Below are 16,969 nucleotides of genomic sequence, written 5' to 3'. Positions count from 1 at the left end.
CGCCGATCACCTCCTGCCATTAGCTAGGCCAGCGGACATGTGGAGTTTGCTTGGCCAGTGTGGACCTGACGCGTCCACAGCGCCGGGCCCGGACAGTGACGGCTTGCTCATGTCCGGCCAAGCGTCCGTGCCCAGACGGGTGTCGGGGTTCGCCTTGTGGAACCCCAGGCTGCGGTCCTGCGGAGGGGCTCCTCGGTAGCTCGTCGAGGGCATCCACCTTGCTTTCTCTTCCTGCCCAGGTGTTCGCTGTTCGATCCGGTGGAGCTACTGGGGTGGTCGTGAAAGGCCCGGAGGAGAGGAATCCCATCTCCTTTCGGTAAGGGTCTTTGTCGTTTCTCAGCGTGATTCGCATCCGTGAACCAGACACGGGTGTTTTCTCTGATTGGAGGGGAGGAGGTGTGTCTCTGCCTGCCTTCCCTTCGGTTGGCATCCTTCCCTTTCTGAGGAAGAGGAAGCCACGTAATAGAACTGAGATATGTGTAGCAGTTGCTGTGGGGGGGATCAGATATCCCTCAAGTAGGGCACCTGCTTCCTGGTACTTGAAATTATCAAGTCGGTGCGCTTGTGCCCTCACTTCCGGTTTGTTGATGGGGTGGGTATAGGTTGGGGGCTTATTTCCTCTTTTAGTCCAGGTTTTTCTAGGGCGTTTGGTGGGTGGAGATGATGCAGTGTTTCTCATACCATATAAGAAAATCATGGGCTGGGATGTAGCCCAGTGGCAAAGCGTTTGCCTAGCAAGTGCAAAAAAAGACAAAAACAAAAAAAAAACACCTGATATCCAATTTACACAAACCTGTAAGCCAAGTTTGGTGGTAGGTACATTCCAGTAATACCAGTTCCTCTCTCCCCGGTTTCCCTGCCCCAGATTCGCAGGCGGAATCTGGAGTTTGAGGCCAGCCTGGGCTGCATAGTAAGGCTCTTGTCGTAAAACACACACACACACACACACATATACATATACATAATACATACACATAATACAGTATACACATACATATGCATGCACATGCATGAAATCACAGTTGGAGTGATAATGAGAAACCACGGGAGGAACCAGTTAACTTCTTTTTCTTTTATTGTCTTTGTGTGTACGCGTGTGCGTGCATGTGCATGCATGCACGTGCGCGTGTGCGTGCATGTGCATGCATGCATGTGTGCCTGTACTGAAAATTTGTCAGGATGAGTATGGCAGGATCCCATTGATGGGTAGTAGGAAACGTCATACCAGCTTTGTCCTTGAGGGTGGATTTTAGCAAGCATTGCAGAGGTTGGGATAGCACTATCACAGTAGTGATCCAGCTGACTCAGTTGTCCTGGCCAGGGCTCTGAGGTACAGGCCCATTGAATAAACAACCAGAGGACGCCTAAGAGTGTTTCCTGATAAGTCTCTCTGTTGTAATGTGGAAAACCAGACCCCGCTGTCCTTGCGAGTCTAGATTTGGGGGCTTTCAGGAGTTTGACAGGGTATAGTACTGAATTTTATTTTGTGTGCCAATCCTGGAACTTGTACTCAGACCCTTGTGCTGTCCCTTAGCTTTTCACTTAGGGTTGGTGCTCTACCACTTGTCCATATCTCTTTTTTGGTGGTTAATTGGAAATAAGAGTTTCATGGATAGAAGTGGCGCTGTGGCTCAAGTACAGTGCTAGCTAGCCTTGAGCACAAACAGGCTCAGGGACAGCACCCAGATTCTGAGTTCAAGCCCCAAGAGCAGCCAAAAAAAAAAAAGCATTGGGCATGGAATGTGGCTTAGTGGTAGAATGCTTACTTAGCTTGTATGAGGCCCTGGTTTTGATTCTTTGGTACCACATAAACATAAACTTAATTTTTTAAAAAAAGGAAAAATAATCATTAAAATTTTTTTTAAAAAAAGCTAAATAAAGTCATGTACTTTTCTGTCCAGGCTGGTGATTTTGAACTTCAGTTCTCTGATCTCAGCCTGCTAAGTATCTAAGTTTACAAGCATGAGCCACTGGTACTCAGCTGAATGGAATTTTGTAAGAACATTAAAAAAAAAAACCCCAAAACCCTGCTTTATTAATGTATAATCAGCTCATGATAAGATGCCATATTTAATGTATATAATATGATGAGTTTTGACCCAGAACCCCAATATCAAGCTCAGAATAATGTGTCTTATAGATGGGAATGGGAGAGAAAAACTGGGACAGAGAAAGAGAGGGAAGGGGTAACATTGTCCAAAAAGAGATGGACTCTTTGCTTGACTTGTATAACTATAACCTCTGTGTATGTCACCTTTATAATAACAATGAATTTATTTTTCAAAAGAAGTGAACATAGGGGCTTGGAAGGTGGTAGAGCGCTTGCCTTGCATGCTTGAGGCCCTGGGTTCGATTCCTCAGCACCACATAAGCAGAAAAAAAAAGCTAGAAGTGGCGCTGTGGCTCAAGTGGTAGAGCGATAGCCTTGAGCTGAAGAGCTGAGGGACAGCGCCCAGGCCCAGAGTCCAGGCCCCACGACCGGACCCCCCCCCCAAAAAAAAAAAGTGAACATATTCATATTGCTCAGTGTCTTCAGTCCTTTCTGTAATCTTCCTTTGGGTGCTTTTTTGCATGTGGCTTGAGGTGGTTGTGATGTTGTCTATGGTCTTGCTAGGGCTGGGGAAAAGAAAGAGTAGTCTGTGTTCTGGAAGGTTTCTGTTCTGGAAGCTTTTTTTGAAAAGAGGAGAAAGCTGTGTCTGAGGAGAAGAAGGTCACTGTGTAGGGATGCATTGTATTTTTTACTAAATTAATTCTCAGGTGGTAAGTACATAACCCCAATTTGACAATCACCATCATACTGTTAATTTGTCCAGTAACAATTATTTGTTTTTTTTTCCCCAGTACCAGGGCTTGAACTTGAGATCTCATACTCTTACTCAGCTCTTTTGCTCACAGCTGGTACTCTGTCACTTGAGATACAACTTCTAGTCTGATTAATTGAAGATGGAGTTTTAGAGAATTTTCTGCCTAGGCTGGCTTCAAACTGAGATCCTCTAGACCTCAGCTTCCACAGTAGCTAGGATTATAGCTATAGGCCCCTGGTTCCCAGCTGGAGTTAATTTTTTTTTGTTTAAGTCTTAGCCAGGTGTTGGTGTCTGTCTCATGCCTATATTGCTAGCTACTATGAGGCTGAGATCTGAGGATGGAGGTTTAAAACTCAGGCGGTCCAGGCAAATTCATCCTCAAGAGTTTTATCTCCAGTTAACCAGCAAAAAGCTGGAAGTGGGGGCATGGCTCAAGTGGTAGCCTTTTTGCTAGCCAAGAACATAAGACCCCGAGTTGAAGTCCCAGTACCAGCCTAAACAAATAAATGGGGTCCTACAGACAGTTTAGAAACTGCTCAATGTTAAACAAGGACTTGCTGACTGCTGAATATTTATCTGGGCTTTTTTAGCCAATAAATGATAATAGCTCGAATTCAGTTGTGTTAACCTTTCTTTTTCTTCTTATAGAATGGATGACAAAGGAGAAGTGAAGTGCATAAAGTTTTCCTTAGAAAACAAGATACTAGCTGTGCAGAGAACCTCTAAGACTGTGGTAAGATACAGCTTTGGAAGCAGCTTTAAAAAGAGACGTTAGAAGTACAGGGGATGAGAAGGAACTGCAAAATTTAATGTTAAAGGAAGCACTTACCCTACTGTCCTGAAAGGTATATTTGTGTTGGAGCCTTTATAGATGAGAAAGACATTTGATAAATAAGTCTGATCTTAATTTGACATATATTGCTTAATTTTTTTTGAATCTCATACATCTTTGTTGTTTGATAGCTAGCAAAATGGATGGTAGTGAGCTGTACTTTTGTTTGCTTCATGAATTTTTCAGTTACCTTCATTTACCTGCTTCTCTTTTTGTTTCCAGATTTACTAGGAGCATTTGTTGAGAATTGGTGCAGTTTATTGGCATTTCAGCCTTAGAAATATTCATTATTGTGGGCCAGGGGTGGAGTTTACTGGTAGAGCATTTGGTCTAGTATGTGCAAGGCCCTGGGTTCCATCTTCAGCACTGGGGGAAGAAAAAGCCCAACAACAGTGGCTCATGCCTGTAATCCTAGCTTCTCAGGGCTGAGATAGGAGAATTTCTGATCAAAGCCAGGCCGGACAGAAGTTCCGAGATTGTTCAGTTAACCACCCAAAAAAGATGGAGCTGTGGTGGCTCAAGTTGTAGGTAGAGCACTGACCATGAACACAAAAGCTCAGGGACAGTGCATAGACCCTGAATTCAAGCCCCAGGACTGGCACAAAAACAAAAAAAGCACCAGGAAATGGAAGCATGTTTTTGTTCTTGTTGTTTGTAGTACTGGTGTTTGTTTTTGCTTTTCAAGGATAAAGGGGGCCACAGAAAGACAGAGAGGAAGGGTAAACAAATACAGTCATGCTATTCAGTAGACACTGTGGAAAATGAACTATGTAACTTGTAGCTAGGGATAGAAGGGGGAAATTGGGAAAACAAAAGAAAGGGTGACATTGTCCAAAAAAGAAAAGTACTCATTACCTGACTGATGAAATGGTAACTTCTCTGTACGCTGCCTTAATAATAACAATGTTTTTAAAAACCCCAGTAATCCATTTCTCTGGCATTACCTGCTTGCGGAATGTGTTTTCAGAATGGTTAAATAACTCTTAGGTGGCCAATAAACATTCTGACGTTAAGGAGGAAGATGATAGAAATTGGTCTCTGTATTGTTTTAGTTTTGGGGTGCCATTAACTGATCACTTTTAAAATTTATTTGCCCTTTGCATCTTGTTGCATGCCTGCAAGTGGGTTGACAGTAAGCTTCTCAATCCACATTTTAAAAAATGTGTTGTTATTTTTTTTCCTCCAGGATTTTTGTAACTTTATCCCTGATAATTCTCAGCTGGAATATACCCAAGAATGCAAGGTATGGGCTGGCTTCTTCCTCACCTGTCAGCCTTAGCTGGTGAATGGGAGCCTGTGTGAGGAGCGAGGAATGGGTTGGTGGAGGCACTGACTTGGAATCTGGCTCTGGGAAAATGCTGAGATCAACCAGGGCATCACTGCTTCAAGACCCTGGACAGTTGCCAGCTTTGAAGGTCTATCTTCATTGTAAAATGGAGTTGAGAGAAGTAAAGGGGGCACAGCAGGTACCTCCAGTGTTTCCTATGACGGTTTTGGTCCTGCCGTGGCTTCCTCATTGGGCTGAGTCCTGGTTTCTCACAAAGATGCTTTTTCTGGAGGGTTTTGGTGAGGAGTTTGTTCCTGTTCTCAGCAGTGTTTTCCTTCCTCCAGTGCTTGTCCTTCCCCTCACCTTCATTTTTCTCCTCCTCCACTGTAGATTCTAATCCATGCTAAGGAGATTTTCTAGAGGGTATGCTGCTTAAAATGAGCATGTGCAAACTGAGAAACTAACCAAAGTTGCTAGTGGTTGGGGAGTGGATTTTTATATATGACTGGGGATTTTTATATATGCCTCAAATGGTAGAGGCAGAGCCCCAAGTAACAGCCCTGCATCTGCTCTGCTTATGAAACAGCCCCCACTTTAGCCCTGCTGGCCCTATCTGCCCTCCTGTTTGTGGCCTCAGAGTCCCCATTTTGTTCAACACCTGCTGGTAAACTTTAGGCCCTTATACTTCATGATGCTAGTTTTTATAATATGTTAAGAGAATGTGGGCAATCCTTTGATAGAAATAGAAGTGGATACCTGGCGGCTGTGACTAGTTATCTCTGTACACAATTCAAGCCTCCTTCATTCTGTTGACTAGAAGGAATTAAGATTCATAGTCTTAAAGGAAAAGTTAAAAATAGGGAAAGTTAAATTTAAAAGTATTTGAACCGGGCATGGTGGTATATACCTATTATACCAGCACTCAAGAGGCTGAAGACTGGAGGATTGCTGGTTCAAGGCCAGTCTGGGCTGGGTTGTGGGTATTAAAAAAAAATATTTTTTTTGTTTGTTGATGAGTAACTGTCTGAGTTAACTTTCATTGTAAAGTAATACAAATGGCAGAGGAATCTTGAGCTTTAGATGACAGTCATATATGCTTTTCTGATTAATTACCAAGCAATCTTTCTATAATTCTTTCCAGACTAAGAATGCCAACATTTTGGGCTTCTGCTGGACCAGTTCGACTGAAATTGTCTTCATAACAGATCAAGGGATTGAATTTTACCAGGTATTAAAGTTATCATTTATGCTTGCTAATGAAAGGCAGTTTGGTGCCTTTTGAACGCTGCACTTAAGAAATACTTTGAGCTTTTTGGAGATAACCTCTTGCTTAAAGTTTTTTCTGATTAGAGGTTGTCAAAAAATAAAACATTCAAGGGCTGGTGCTGTGACTCAGTGGTAAAGCTCATGCCTGATAAGTGTGAGGCCTTGAGTTCAAATCCCAGGACCTCAAAAAAAAATCAAATATTACTAAATCTATTGTTGAAGTACCCAAGAATCTATAGAATAACTTTTAACCAGTTTGGCCCAATTTCCTACATATTTTTCTACATTCAAACATTCTTTTATGGAAAGGGGAATATTGTATATAAGATTTGGCTTATACACAAATTTTGGGCATGGTGTTATATCTTAAATATCTCTTCCATATTTTATTCTGACTGAATTGTGTTCTGCTTTGTAGATAAATAGCATTCACTTTCCAGTTCCTGTGTATGTCTATCTGATCTCACTGTAAGGACAAAGACATAGTCGCATACATTTATACTCCTGTGTGAGATAGTTCTTGGAATTGCAGCACAGGTGTGAATGGAAGGCATGTACTTTCAGTGGCAGTGTAGTAATCTCCCCTTCCTACACCTTTGCCAGAACTGAATGTTTGGAGAGGCAGAAAGATGGTTTCTCTGTTATACTAGAGGTGTGAGCATCATCTTCTCACTTTACACTTGGGTTTTCTTTGTGTTGATGATGTCAGTTTTTTATTGTGGTAAAAAGCATACAACATAAAAGTTACCATCCTAACCCTTAATAAACTGGTAATTGAGAGCATTCCTTCATGTTGTAGGGAAACATCGCTTCTGGAAGTAAAATTCTGCATCCATTAAACAATCCCTTTCACCCTCTCCCAATCCTGTCAACTTTCAGTTCTTATTTCTGTTAAGGTGAATTATTTCGGGTACCTAATAAGCAGAATTAGTACACTGTGTTTTTTTGTGATTGGCTTATTTCAAGACAGGATGTGTGTATGTACCATATTTGCAGATCTCTTCATCTGTTGGTAGGCATTCCTTTTCTTCTACCTTTTTGTTCTTATGAATAAAGCTGCTAGAAACATGGTATGCAGACATCTCTTCAAGGACCTGTTTCTAATACTTTACATATATATAACCATTTCTGGGTTTTCTGGTAGTTCTATCTTAATTAATTGAGGCAGGATCTCACTGTGTAGTCCAGCTGGCCTCAAACTTGAGATCCTTCTGCCTCATACTCTTAAGTGCTGGGACTACAGATGTTCGTGATTTTGTTGTTAAAACTTTTTGGTGACTTGCCACTTCTATGACAAATACCGTCTTAAAATTCTAACAGTACACCACAGGAGTTTTAGTTTCTCTGTATCCTTGTTGACAAGGATGTTGTTACTTTTTTTTTCTACTGCTGGAGATCAAACCTAAGGCCTTGTACATTCAAAACTAGTACTCTACCTGTGAGCTAGAGCCTGTCCTGTTTTCATTTTTTTTAACTTTTATTGTAAGGGTGATGTACAGAGGGATTACAGTTACATAAGTAAGGTAGAGTACATTTCTTGTTGAACATTGTTACCCCCTGCCCTGTTTTTTTAATAACTATCCTAGTGACTATGAAGTGATCTCCTACTGTGGTTTAAATTGTTAATGATGCTATGGATCCCCATCTCAAGTACTAGAGATTGAACCCAGAGCCAGGTGCATGCTGGGTAAGTGCTTCCCCCCTGAGCTATACCCCCAGCCTTGAGCATCTGTTGGTGTGCTTGTGGACCACTTGTGTGTTATCTTTGGAGAAGTCTTTATTCAAGTCCTTTGATAGTTCTCTTTAATATAGTCTACTTGCTGGGCCTAGTGAGGTTGCTTCTGATCAGCCAGTGTCAAAGTTGCTAGCTTCTTTCAGGTTTTAATTTTATTGACCTAATGAAAGCAATGTAATTTAGAATTTATGGGTGGAGAAAATAGACCCATGTAAAAGAAATGTGAGAGGTTAAGGGCATGATGCTTTGCCATAAGGCTATCCTCAAATACTCTGTAGAAGGGATACTTTAACATTAAATCCCGTACACAGAGAACTTGCAGTGACTTGCTGTGCAAAGCAGTTCTTCGCAGTAATCATTTAAAAACCCTGTCTGTCCTTACTAGTAGGAAAATGTACATGATGGGCATCTAGATGGTCCTCAGGACATAGCTTGAAAAGAAATAGGAATGCAATATGTAATTATTATGCACAGATCAGGAGGAGACTCGTGTCTCCAGCCTTGATTTCCACAGTAGATCTTCAGCACAGTGCTCCCTGAACATTACTCTCTGGTCTTTGTACACTGTTCCTTAGCCTGTCAGACTATGTATAGTCTATGTATAGTTTAAAAGTGTTCTGATTCCAAAATATTACATTTGATGGATTCTTGAGTTAAGAAAAGGGAGAAGGTATTCCCTGCTAGCCGAATATGGAGACCAGGCAGAAGGAAGTCTTGAGGGTAATATTTTTTTCCCCCAGTCCTGGGGCTTGAACTCAGGGCCTGGGCACTGTCCCTGAGCCTCTTTGTGCATGCTCAAGGCTAGCACTCTACCACTTGAGCCACAGTACCACTTCCGACTTTTTCTGAGTAGTTTATTGGAGATAAGTGTCATGGACTTTCCTGCCTGGGCTGGCTCCGAACCATGATCCTCAAATCTCAGCCTCCTGAGTAGCTGGATTACAGGTATAAGCCACTGGCACCTGGCTGGTAGTGGGCTTCTTTGACCATTTCCTTGATAATGGAGAACTTGTAGTTCCTTGTTTTTTGGTGCCTGGCTATGGACTTTGTAGTGAGCAGCCTGCAGATTGTAATTGTGTTGTTCAGTTGCTCCTTCATCTGTTTAGTAGAGCTGATGGTACTTGCCTAAGGGGGTTACCGTAAAGAGTAAGTGCAGCTATGAAAAGCACTAAGCCTGTGCTAGTAAATATACATAGCAATTGCCTAATCAGTGGGCTTATTTTCTTAACTTACTGTAGTGAATCTTTTTTTTCCCCTTTGGGTGATACTGGGTTTTGACCTAAGGGCCTCATGTTTGCTAGGCAGACATTCCACCACTTACACCACTCTTCTAGTCTTGTCTTGAGCTTTTTTAAAAAAATTTTTATTTATTTTTTATTGTGAAAATACTGTACAATTACATGGGCAAGATACTGAGTACATTTCTTATCAAGCATTGTAGCCTCCTCCTTTGTTTCCCCTTCCCATCCCTTGCCAGCCTCCCCCTTGCCCCCCCCCACCTTATCCTCCCCCCCCACCACCAAAGTTGTAAAGTTCGTTTTGGACATGACAACTTGTACTTCTCATTGTTGCAATGGGGCCACCTGTATCCTTATTTAAACGACTTTGTTTTTCCCCTTCCCCTCCACAAATTATACCCACATCAAATACAGTGAAAGCAGGGGTTATACTGTGGGGGGAGGGACATACAAAGCAACAAAGAAATAATCTTATAAATGCATTAGAAACAAATGCATCAAAGAAAAAAAATTTGAATACATATCTTAGGGTTCAATTTCCTAACATCAACTTATCTGACCTTTTCTGCTTGACTCATACATATACTAGATATTGCAAATAAGGGAAACCATGGGACCTATGTTTCTTTGGGCTTGTCTTGTCTTGAGCTTTTGAAATGAAGATTCAGTGTCTTGAACTTTCTTTAGGTATTACCAGAGAAGCGGAGTCTGAAACTCCTGAAGAGCCACAACATCAATGTGAATTGGTACATGTACTGTCCAGAGAGTGCTGTGATTCTGCTCTCTACCACAGTCCTTGAAAATGTTCTGCAGCCTTTTTATTTTAAGGTTAGATTAAGTCCACCCTCTTTTAAGTTAAACTCTCCCTACCCTTAGTCTGTTCTATTACCATACCAGGCAAGTCCTTAAAAAGGGGCATTTCCTCCAACATGAGTCTCGCTGCCCTGACCACTAGAGGGCACACTGCACCACCCTAACAATTCCCAAGAATGATTCATTCTGTGAAGACTTGTGGTGAGGAGGAAAAAATAGCTAGGCACTGGTAGCTTGCTCATGCCTGTAATCCTAGCTACTCAGGAGCCCGAGATCTGGGCAGGAAAGTCTGTAACTCTATCTCCAATTAAGCAGCAAAAAGCCAGCAGTTGGAGCTGTGGCTCAAGTGGTATCAAGTGCCAACCATGAGCCCAAAAAGCTGAGCAAGAACTCAAGTCCCTAAGTCCAGGCTCCACACACACACAAATTAGTGTGTGTTGCACACATACACACAAGTGTCGTGTATATTCTTCACTGATTTAAGAAATTTTCTGCAATATTTTCCCCTATAGGCTGGCACTATGTCGAAGCTACCCAAGTTTGAGATTGAATTACCAGCTACACCGAAGTCAACTAAACCTAGCCTTTCTGAACGAGACATCGCCATGGCCACCATGTATGTCCCTCTTTGAGACGATTCCTTCTTGCGGTGGTTTTAGTGACATAAATAATGGAGTCATTATGAACCCTTAGTGAGGGGACCTGAGAATTTTCTTTTTCCTGTTTCATGGGTGAATTTTATGTATATAGAAAACTTGGGTCTTTTGTCATTCTTTTTAAAAATTTTTACTAGCTCTGTGTGAACTGAGAGTTTTTTCCCCGCACTTATGTCCTACAGTGAGAATATTGAAATAATTTCTTAGTTATCTTAGAATTTCCTTACAAAAACTTTTCATTTTCTGACTTGAAACTTAAGCTTTGTTTTAGCTAGAATATCAATGCTCTTTCAAAATGCAGTGTGCACATAGACATGTTAAAATGTATAACTGATTTGTGCTAACAAAAAATTGTGCTTACACAAACATTCTCTCAAGAAGATAGACTTTTTTCTTAAATGGACATAGAACTGAAGTGTTAGGTGCATTTTCCATTTGGAAAAGCAGGTATGTCAGTTTTTAACCTTCATACTGAGATTTTCCAAAACAGAAAGGGAAACTGATGCAAACCCTTTACCCTTCACCCCTGATTCCACAGCCCACATGATTTCACTTCTAAATTACTTACAGTTGTGAGTTTCTACACATAAAGACTTAGTAACACAGGTTTTTTTTTCTTTATCGGCATCCTAGTTTATAAAGCAGATCTGGTCCTGGCTGCCATGGTCTCTTTCCCATTCCATGTTATCCCCAGAATAGAAGCAGACATCCAGGAACTGCCTACAGTGACATTTATTAGATGATACCTAGCAAGCATAGTAATTGGATTTTCCTACTGTTAAGGAAAACTCGGGAAGAAAGGAAGGAAAATAGCCATAGTTCATCATTCTACAATAACTTATCATGCATTTTACTATTTTTGGACTCTACTTGGATTTATGGTTTTATATGGAAAGACTGTGATCAAACTGTGAAGTTTGCATTCCTTTCTCCACTCTTTTTTTTTTTGGTGTTGATAGTGAGATTGAACTCAGGGCATGGATGCTGTCCCTTAGCTTTTTGCTCAAGGCTGGCAAGTTGTACCAGTAGAACTACACCTCTACTTTTGGCTTTACTTTGTTTTTGTCTTGGTTAATTGGAGATGAGTCTCACAGACTTTTCTGACTGGGCTGGCCTTGAACTTCTGTTCCTTAGATTTCAGCTTCCTAAGTAGCTAGGATTACAGGCACCTGACTTTCCACTCTGCTTTTAGTAGGCTTTGTGACAGTAACTGCCATCACTTTCTAAACATCTCTGTTGACTGCAAAATAATCTGTTGAATGAATTCTCATAATTGACTATGACCTGATAATTCAGCCTTTAGAAAGGAGGAGTTTTAAGTGGCCGCACAGGACTTACGTGTCTGTCCTCTCCTTAGATACGGGCAGCTTTACGTTCTCTTCCTGAGACACCACTCTCGTACCTCCAACAGTACAGGAGCGGAGGTGGTCCTCTACCATCTGCCACGGTACGCCCATGCTCTCTGCCATCATTCTCTGGTTTTAAAATCACAGCGAAGGCCTGTGGATCTGGTGGTTGTATTTTTTTTTTTTTCTTAAACCTTTCTGTTGTTTTACAGAGAGGGAGCTTGTAAAAAGATGCATATATTGAAGTTAAACAGGACTGGAAAGTTTGCTCTAAATGTGGTGGACAACCTTGTAGTTGTTCATCACCAGGACACAGAGGTGAGAGCTGGCTGTGGGAATCTGATTTATATTTGTACATGGGAGACTTGCTTAAAAGCTCTATGAAAGCCGGGTGCCAGTGGCTCATGCCTGTAATCCTGGCTACTCAGGAAGCTGAGATCTGAGGATCGCGGTTCAAAGCCATCCTTGGCAGGAAAGTCCACTGAGACTCTTACCTCCAATTAACCATCAGAAAACCACAATTGGCGCTGTGGCTCAAGTGGTAGAGCACTTGCCTTGAGCTGAAGAGTTGAGGGACAGCAGCCAGGCCCAGAGATCAAGCCCCACGACTGACCAAAAAACAAAAACAAACCTCTATGAAAATGGGGCAACTTTCTAAAGGGCAAGAAAGTGTTTATTTTTAAATGCCAGTGCTGGGGCTTGAAATCAGGACCTGGCTGCTATCCTTTAGCAAAGCTGGCACTCTACCATTTGAGTCACAACTCTACTTCTGACTTTTTCTTTGCTGGTGGTTAATTGGAGATGAGAGTCTTATGGACTTTCCCGCCCTGGCTGGCTTTGAACTGTGGTCCTCAAGGCCTCAGCCATATGAGTAGTAGGATTACAAGTGTGAGCCACTGGCCACCTAGCTTAGAAAGTGTTCTCTATGCTTAAAGTCTACTAGGGTAAATTAGTTTCATATTCTAATGGTTTAGGGGAAAAAAGTGATTCCTTGATAGTTAAAGATAATTAACTTTCAGAAATAGCACATTTGAAACTTGTTGGAGCAGTTTGGCTGGGAGTCTCCCACTGAGCCTTAGTGTCCGTGTCGCCTGAGTCTGTGAGCTCTGTGCTCCACGTGTGGGCATGAAGGACGGTGCCTGACAATTGTCATTTAATACTCTGAGGCCCTTGAGATCTGAAGTGGGTCCCATTTTTTCTAGGCTGGTTTAGACAAGCCACGTCCCCTCCCTTCCCAGAGTGGTGACTCCCTGTCTCTGACTAGTGAAAGTGATTCGAACGAAAAGGAAAAGAGCTATTTAAATTGCATTACGTTTTTTGAAGGAAAAATGCCGTAAGTGCAGTATGGTTTTGTGAGTGGAGGTGAAGATGGAAGTTGAGTTGTGTTACTGTACATTGCTCTACGAACAGGAACTGGTCTCTGCGAATAGAATGCAGACATAGACTTTGATCTGCAACAGTGAGATGTGATGCAATGTTTTCTTTGTCTCCCTGGCAGACGTCGGTAATATTTGACATCAAATTACGTGGAGAGTTTGATGGCACGGTGACCTTCCATCACCCCGTGCTCCCCGCTCGATCGATTCAACCCTATCAGATCCCCATGGCAGGTAAAATGGAATTCCATGGAATTTCCCCATGTTTTTGCTGTGATCTTGGGGAATCCCAAGAAAATAACAAGGGAGTCCTGCATCTGCTTGGTTTGCGGAGGGGCATTTGTTTTTTTGTTTTTGCTTTTTGTTTGTGTTTTCCTCTCAGCTGTTGGTGGTTCTGGCATTGGAATGAAAGACCTCATGCATGCTAGACAAGCACTTGGCCACTGAGTCACCTGCCTGCTCAATTGTTCTGTTTTTAACAATAGCCACTATTGCCTGGTGGTGTAGTCCTAGTTAACTCAGAAGGCTGAGATCTGAGGATCACAGCTTGAGGCCAGTCTGAACAGAAAAGTCCATGAGACTCCCATCTCCAATTAACCAGCTTAAAGAAAAAGCTAGGAGTAGAGGTGAGGCTCAAGTGGTAGAACACCAATCTTGAGTGAAAAAGCCAAGCAAGAATTTGAGGTACTGAATTCAAACCCCAGGGTACACACACACACATACACACACTCTCTCTCTCTCTCTTTCTCTCTCTCTCTCTCTCAGATAAGGCTGCTGCTGCTGATTGTATAAGCTGCAATAGTGTTGGGGAAGGATTTTATAACATAAATGAATCTTCCTTTGAAGAAAATAGGTTTCTCTTCCCTCAGCATTGCAATGGGAAAATTGTAATTACCCATTGAAGTTGAAATATTTTTAGTGTTGCTAAACCCCTAACAGTAACCCAGAAATTACATATGGCTTGTTATGGCTATTAACTGGGATTACCTTATCCTCTCATTTTTCCATTTTGTGTGTTAGTTATATTAAGTTCTGCCTATGGTACCAAAGCTGCTGATCGTGTGGTTCTGAGGTTTATTCCAGGTCCACCCTCTTCCTGCTGAAGAGCTTGGGGAAAGCTGGAAAGGATGAGGTCAGGCTTTCCGAAAGGAAGAAAGAAGCCATGTGGCTCATTTCACCAAGTATAAATTCATTCCAAGACAGAGCTCTGCTCTTTTAATTTTAAAGGCAGTTGGTTGGGATGCAGTTACATAGGTGACGTCTCAGTATAAACTCTAGTCAGACGCTTAGCATTTGGAACTTGATAACTATGTTTTATTCACATGTAAAAGGAATACCGTTTACATCTGGGAGTTGGCCCAGCCTGCACTTAAGAGGTCCATGAGCCTTATACAGGGGAAGTTGACAGCTAGTCTCATCTTGCTAAGTCAGCAAAAAAACCTTACCCATTGTATGGCAAAGTGGGAAGAAGAAGCTGGTTTCCACAGATGGGTGTTAGGTTATTCTGCCTTTTGTGTTCTTTCTGGCAGTTCCCATTTTTTGGATAATAATGTTAGCATTAAAAAAGTAGATTGTAGCAGGGTGCCAGTGGCTCATGCCAGTAATGCTAGCTACTCAGGAGGCTGAGATCTGAGGATCGTGGTTTGAAGCCAGCTGGAGCAGGAAAGTCTGTGAAAAACTGATCTCCATCTAACCACCAAATATCTGGAAGAGAAGTAGTAGCTCAAGTGGTAAAACCACAGAAACTTGAGCACAAAACCTCAGTAGTTAGACCCTGAGTTCCAAGCCTCAGGATTGGCTCAAAAAAAAAAAAAGTATCAGCTAGATAGCTAGATGTGGTGCACTTCTGTAATCGCAGCTACTTAAAACAGAGGGATCTTAAGTTCAAGGCCAGTTTGGGCTGAGACTCTGTTGAAAAAAAAAAAAAGAATATAGAGTATGTTGGATGATGAATTTACTTCTGCTGCCCACTGAGTGTGAAGGTAGATGCTGAGATTGTGTGTTGCCCTTCATATGCTGTCATTTGCTGATGGTGGATATAAAATCAGAACTGAAGGGGCCGTTTTGAAAGATGTAATTTGGCAGAAGCCAGCTGGCTGGTTTTTCTTGTCTTCAGTGTGTTAAACTAGCAGTCCTCCATTTTTCTGCACAATAGGGTCACCTGGGGGCCCTTAAGGACTGAAGCCACCAGGCCCGCAGGCATGGGACTTGGTGGTGTATTGAGACGCAGAGTTAAGGGCTGGTGGTGCAGTTCAGATCTTCACTCTTAGGGCCAGAGTGTGCGTGCTGGTTGGAAGCCTGGCTGGCTGGGTTCTTTCCCATTTTGGGGTCTGTTCAAATTGACCACTTAAATTAAGTCAGCCCTTTGATTGTCCCTGGGTAGGGTCGCAGAACTAGGAACTGTGTTTAGTTTGTAGGGCCACCCGCATGACACATGAGCAGTGCCACGAGTCATTTATGAGTCGCTTCATGGGAGGTGGGTGTGCTCCTCTCCACGTGAGCTCTCTGTGCCTGGGACCTACTCGTTGAATAGTCAAGCTAATTATTTACAAGCGGTTTGACTTGAACTACCCAGGTCATTTTCTGAGGTAGGTCTAAATGGTGACAAGTCATCCTTGGTTATTAAAAAGACCAAAGCCTTGATGTGCTTCCCCTCCCTAGGAAAGCATTCTCATGGTTATTCACAAGTTAGTCACAAGTGACACAGGGCAGTGGTCTTGTTTCTTCCTTAGTTACCTATAAGCAAGCAAATATACATTTATTAACAAAGCTTTGCTTCTTTTTATTGTTTTTTTTTTTGAAGTTAGAACCTAAATGCTGTGCCTGGAGTCTTTAGAGCTCAAGGGTAGCACTGTACCACTTGAGCCACAGCTCCACTTCTGGCTTTTTGGTGGTTAGATGTCTCATGGACTTTCCCTTCCCCTGGCTAGCTCTGAACCTTGATCCTCAGATCTCAGCCTCCTGAGTAGCTAGGAGTATAAGTATGAGCCTCTGGTGCCCTGCTCCAAAGTTGTGCTTTTTGCATCTTAAGTACCAGCAACAGCATTTGCAGTGCTTTCTGGCTGCTGTGCCTCACTTGTTTTCTCAATTCGTAGGTCCTGCTGCCGTGACCAGCCAGTCTCCTGTTCCATGTAAACTCTGTATCCTTCACAAAGGCCTTGGCACTGTGCACAAAGGGGAGAGTGGCCACCTCTTCTTCAGAGGCTGGTCCTGGAACACCCCCTGCCTCTCCCTGCCCTGCCCTATCCCAGTGGGCTGTGGGCAAGGCCCCAAGGGCCACTCCTGGGAGCTTTTCTGACCACCTAGGGCTCCTTTGGTGCCTGAACACATAGGAGTGGGATCATTTTTATTCCTGATTTAGAATTTCCTATTAATACGTGGACTCTTCATCCTGGATTGTCTTTCAACCTGACATCATTATCAGCGCCAGCCAAGGTAGGTCTGCTTAGAGAATGGTGCTTCTTTACTCTAATCACCACTTGGCAGTGATTGTTTCAAGTGACCTCTTTGTTTAGCCTTGGAATAGAGTTGCTTTCCTCCTTAGACTCCCATCCCTAGTGTTTGTTAATTTTATCATGAGCATATGCTGTTTCTATAATGGAAGGAACAACTAAGAATGGTCATTCCTTGCTACAA

At 42.5% G+C, this 16,969-nt stretch overlaps 1 protein-coding gene across 1 annotated transcript in view; it reads left to right on the top strand.

The window, feature by feature from the left end:
- Positions 1–16,969, top strand: part of LOC105984590 (chromosome unknown open reading frame, human C18orf8) — a 32,224-nt gene that overhangs the window by 10,150 nt on the left and 5,105 nt on the right. The window contains exons 3-13 of the mRNA XM_013014817.1: positions 24–316; positions 3,453–3,537; positions 4,823–4,879; positions 6,045–6,131; positions 9,830–9,970; positions 10,468–10,571; positions 11,969–12,058; positions 12,170–12,275; positions 13,456–13,567; positions 16,429–16,473; positions 16,715–16,768. Coding sequence (XP_012870271.1) covers positions 24–316; positions 3,453–3,537; positions 4,823–4,879; positions 6,045–6,131; positions 9,830–9,970; positions 10,468–10,571; positions 11,969–12,058; positions 12,170–12,275; positions 13,456–13,567; positions 16,429–16,473; positions 16,715–16,768 — 1,174 coding nt within the window. The remainder of the gene's footprint in view (positions 1–23; positions 317–3,452; positions 3,538–4,822; positions 4,880–6,044; positions 6,132–9,829; positions 9,971–10,467; positions 10,572–11,968; positions 12,059–12,169; positions 12,276–13,455; positions 13,568–16,428; positions 16,474–16,714; positions 16,769–16,969) is intronic.

The sequence above is a fragment of the Dipodomys ordii genome, unplaced genomic scaffold, assembly GCF_000151885.1.
Source record: "Dipodomys ordii isolate 6190 unplaced genomic scaffold, Dord_2.0 Scaffold25, whole genome shotgun sequence".
Lineage (NCBI taxonomy): Eukaryota > Metazoa > Chordata > Mammalia > Rodentia > Heteromyidae > Dipodomys > Dipodomys ordii.
The sequence above is the reverse complement of the archived record's forward strand: the minus strand, read 5'-3'. Positions and strand labels throughout refer to the sequence as shown.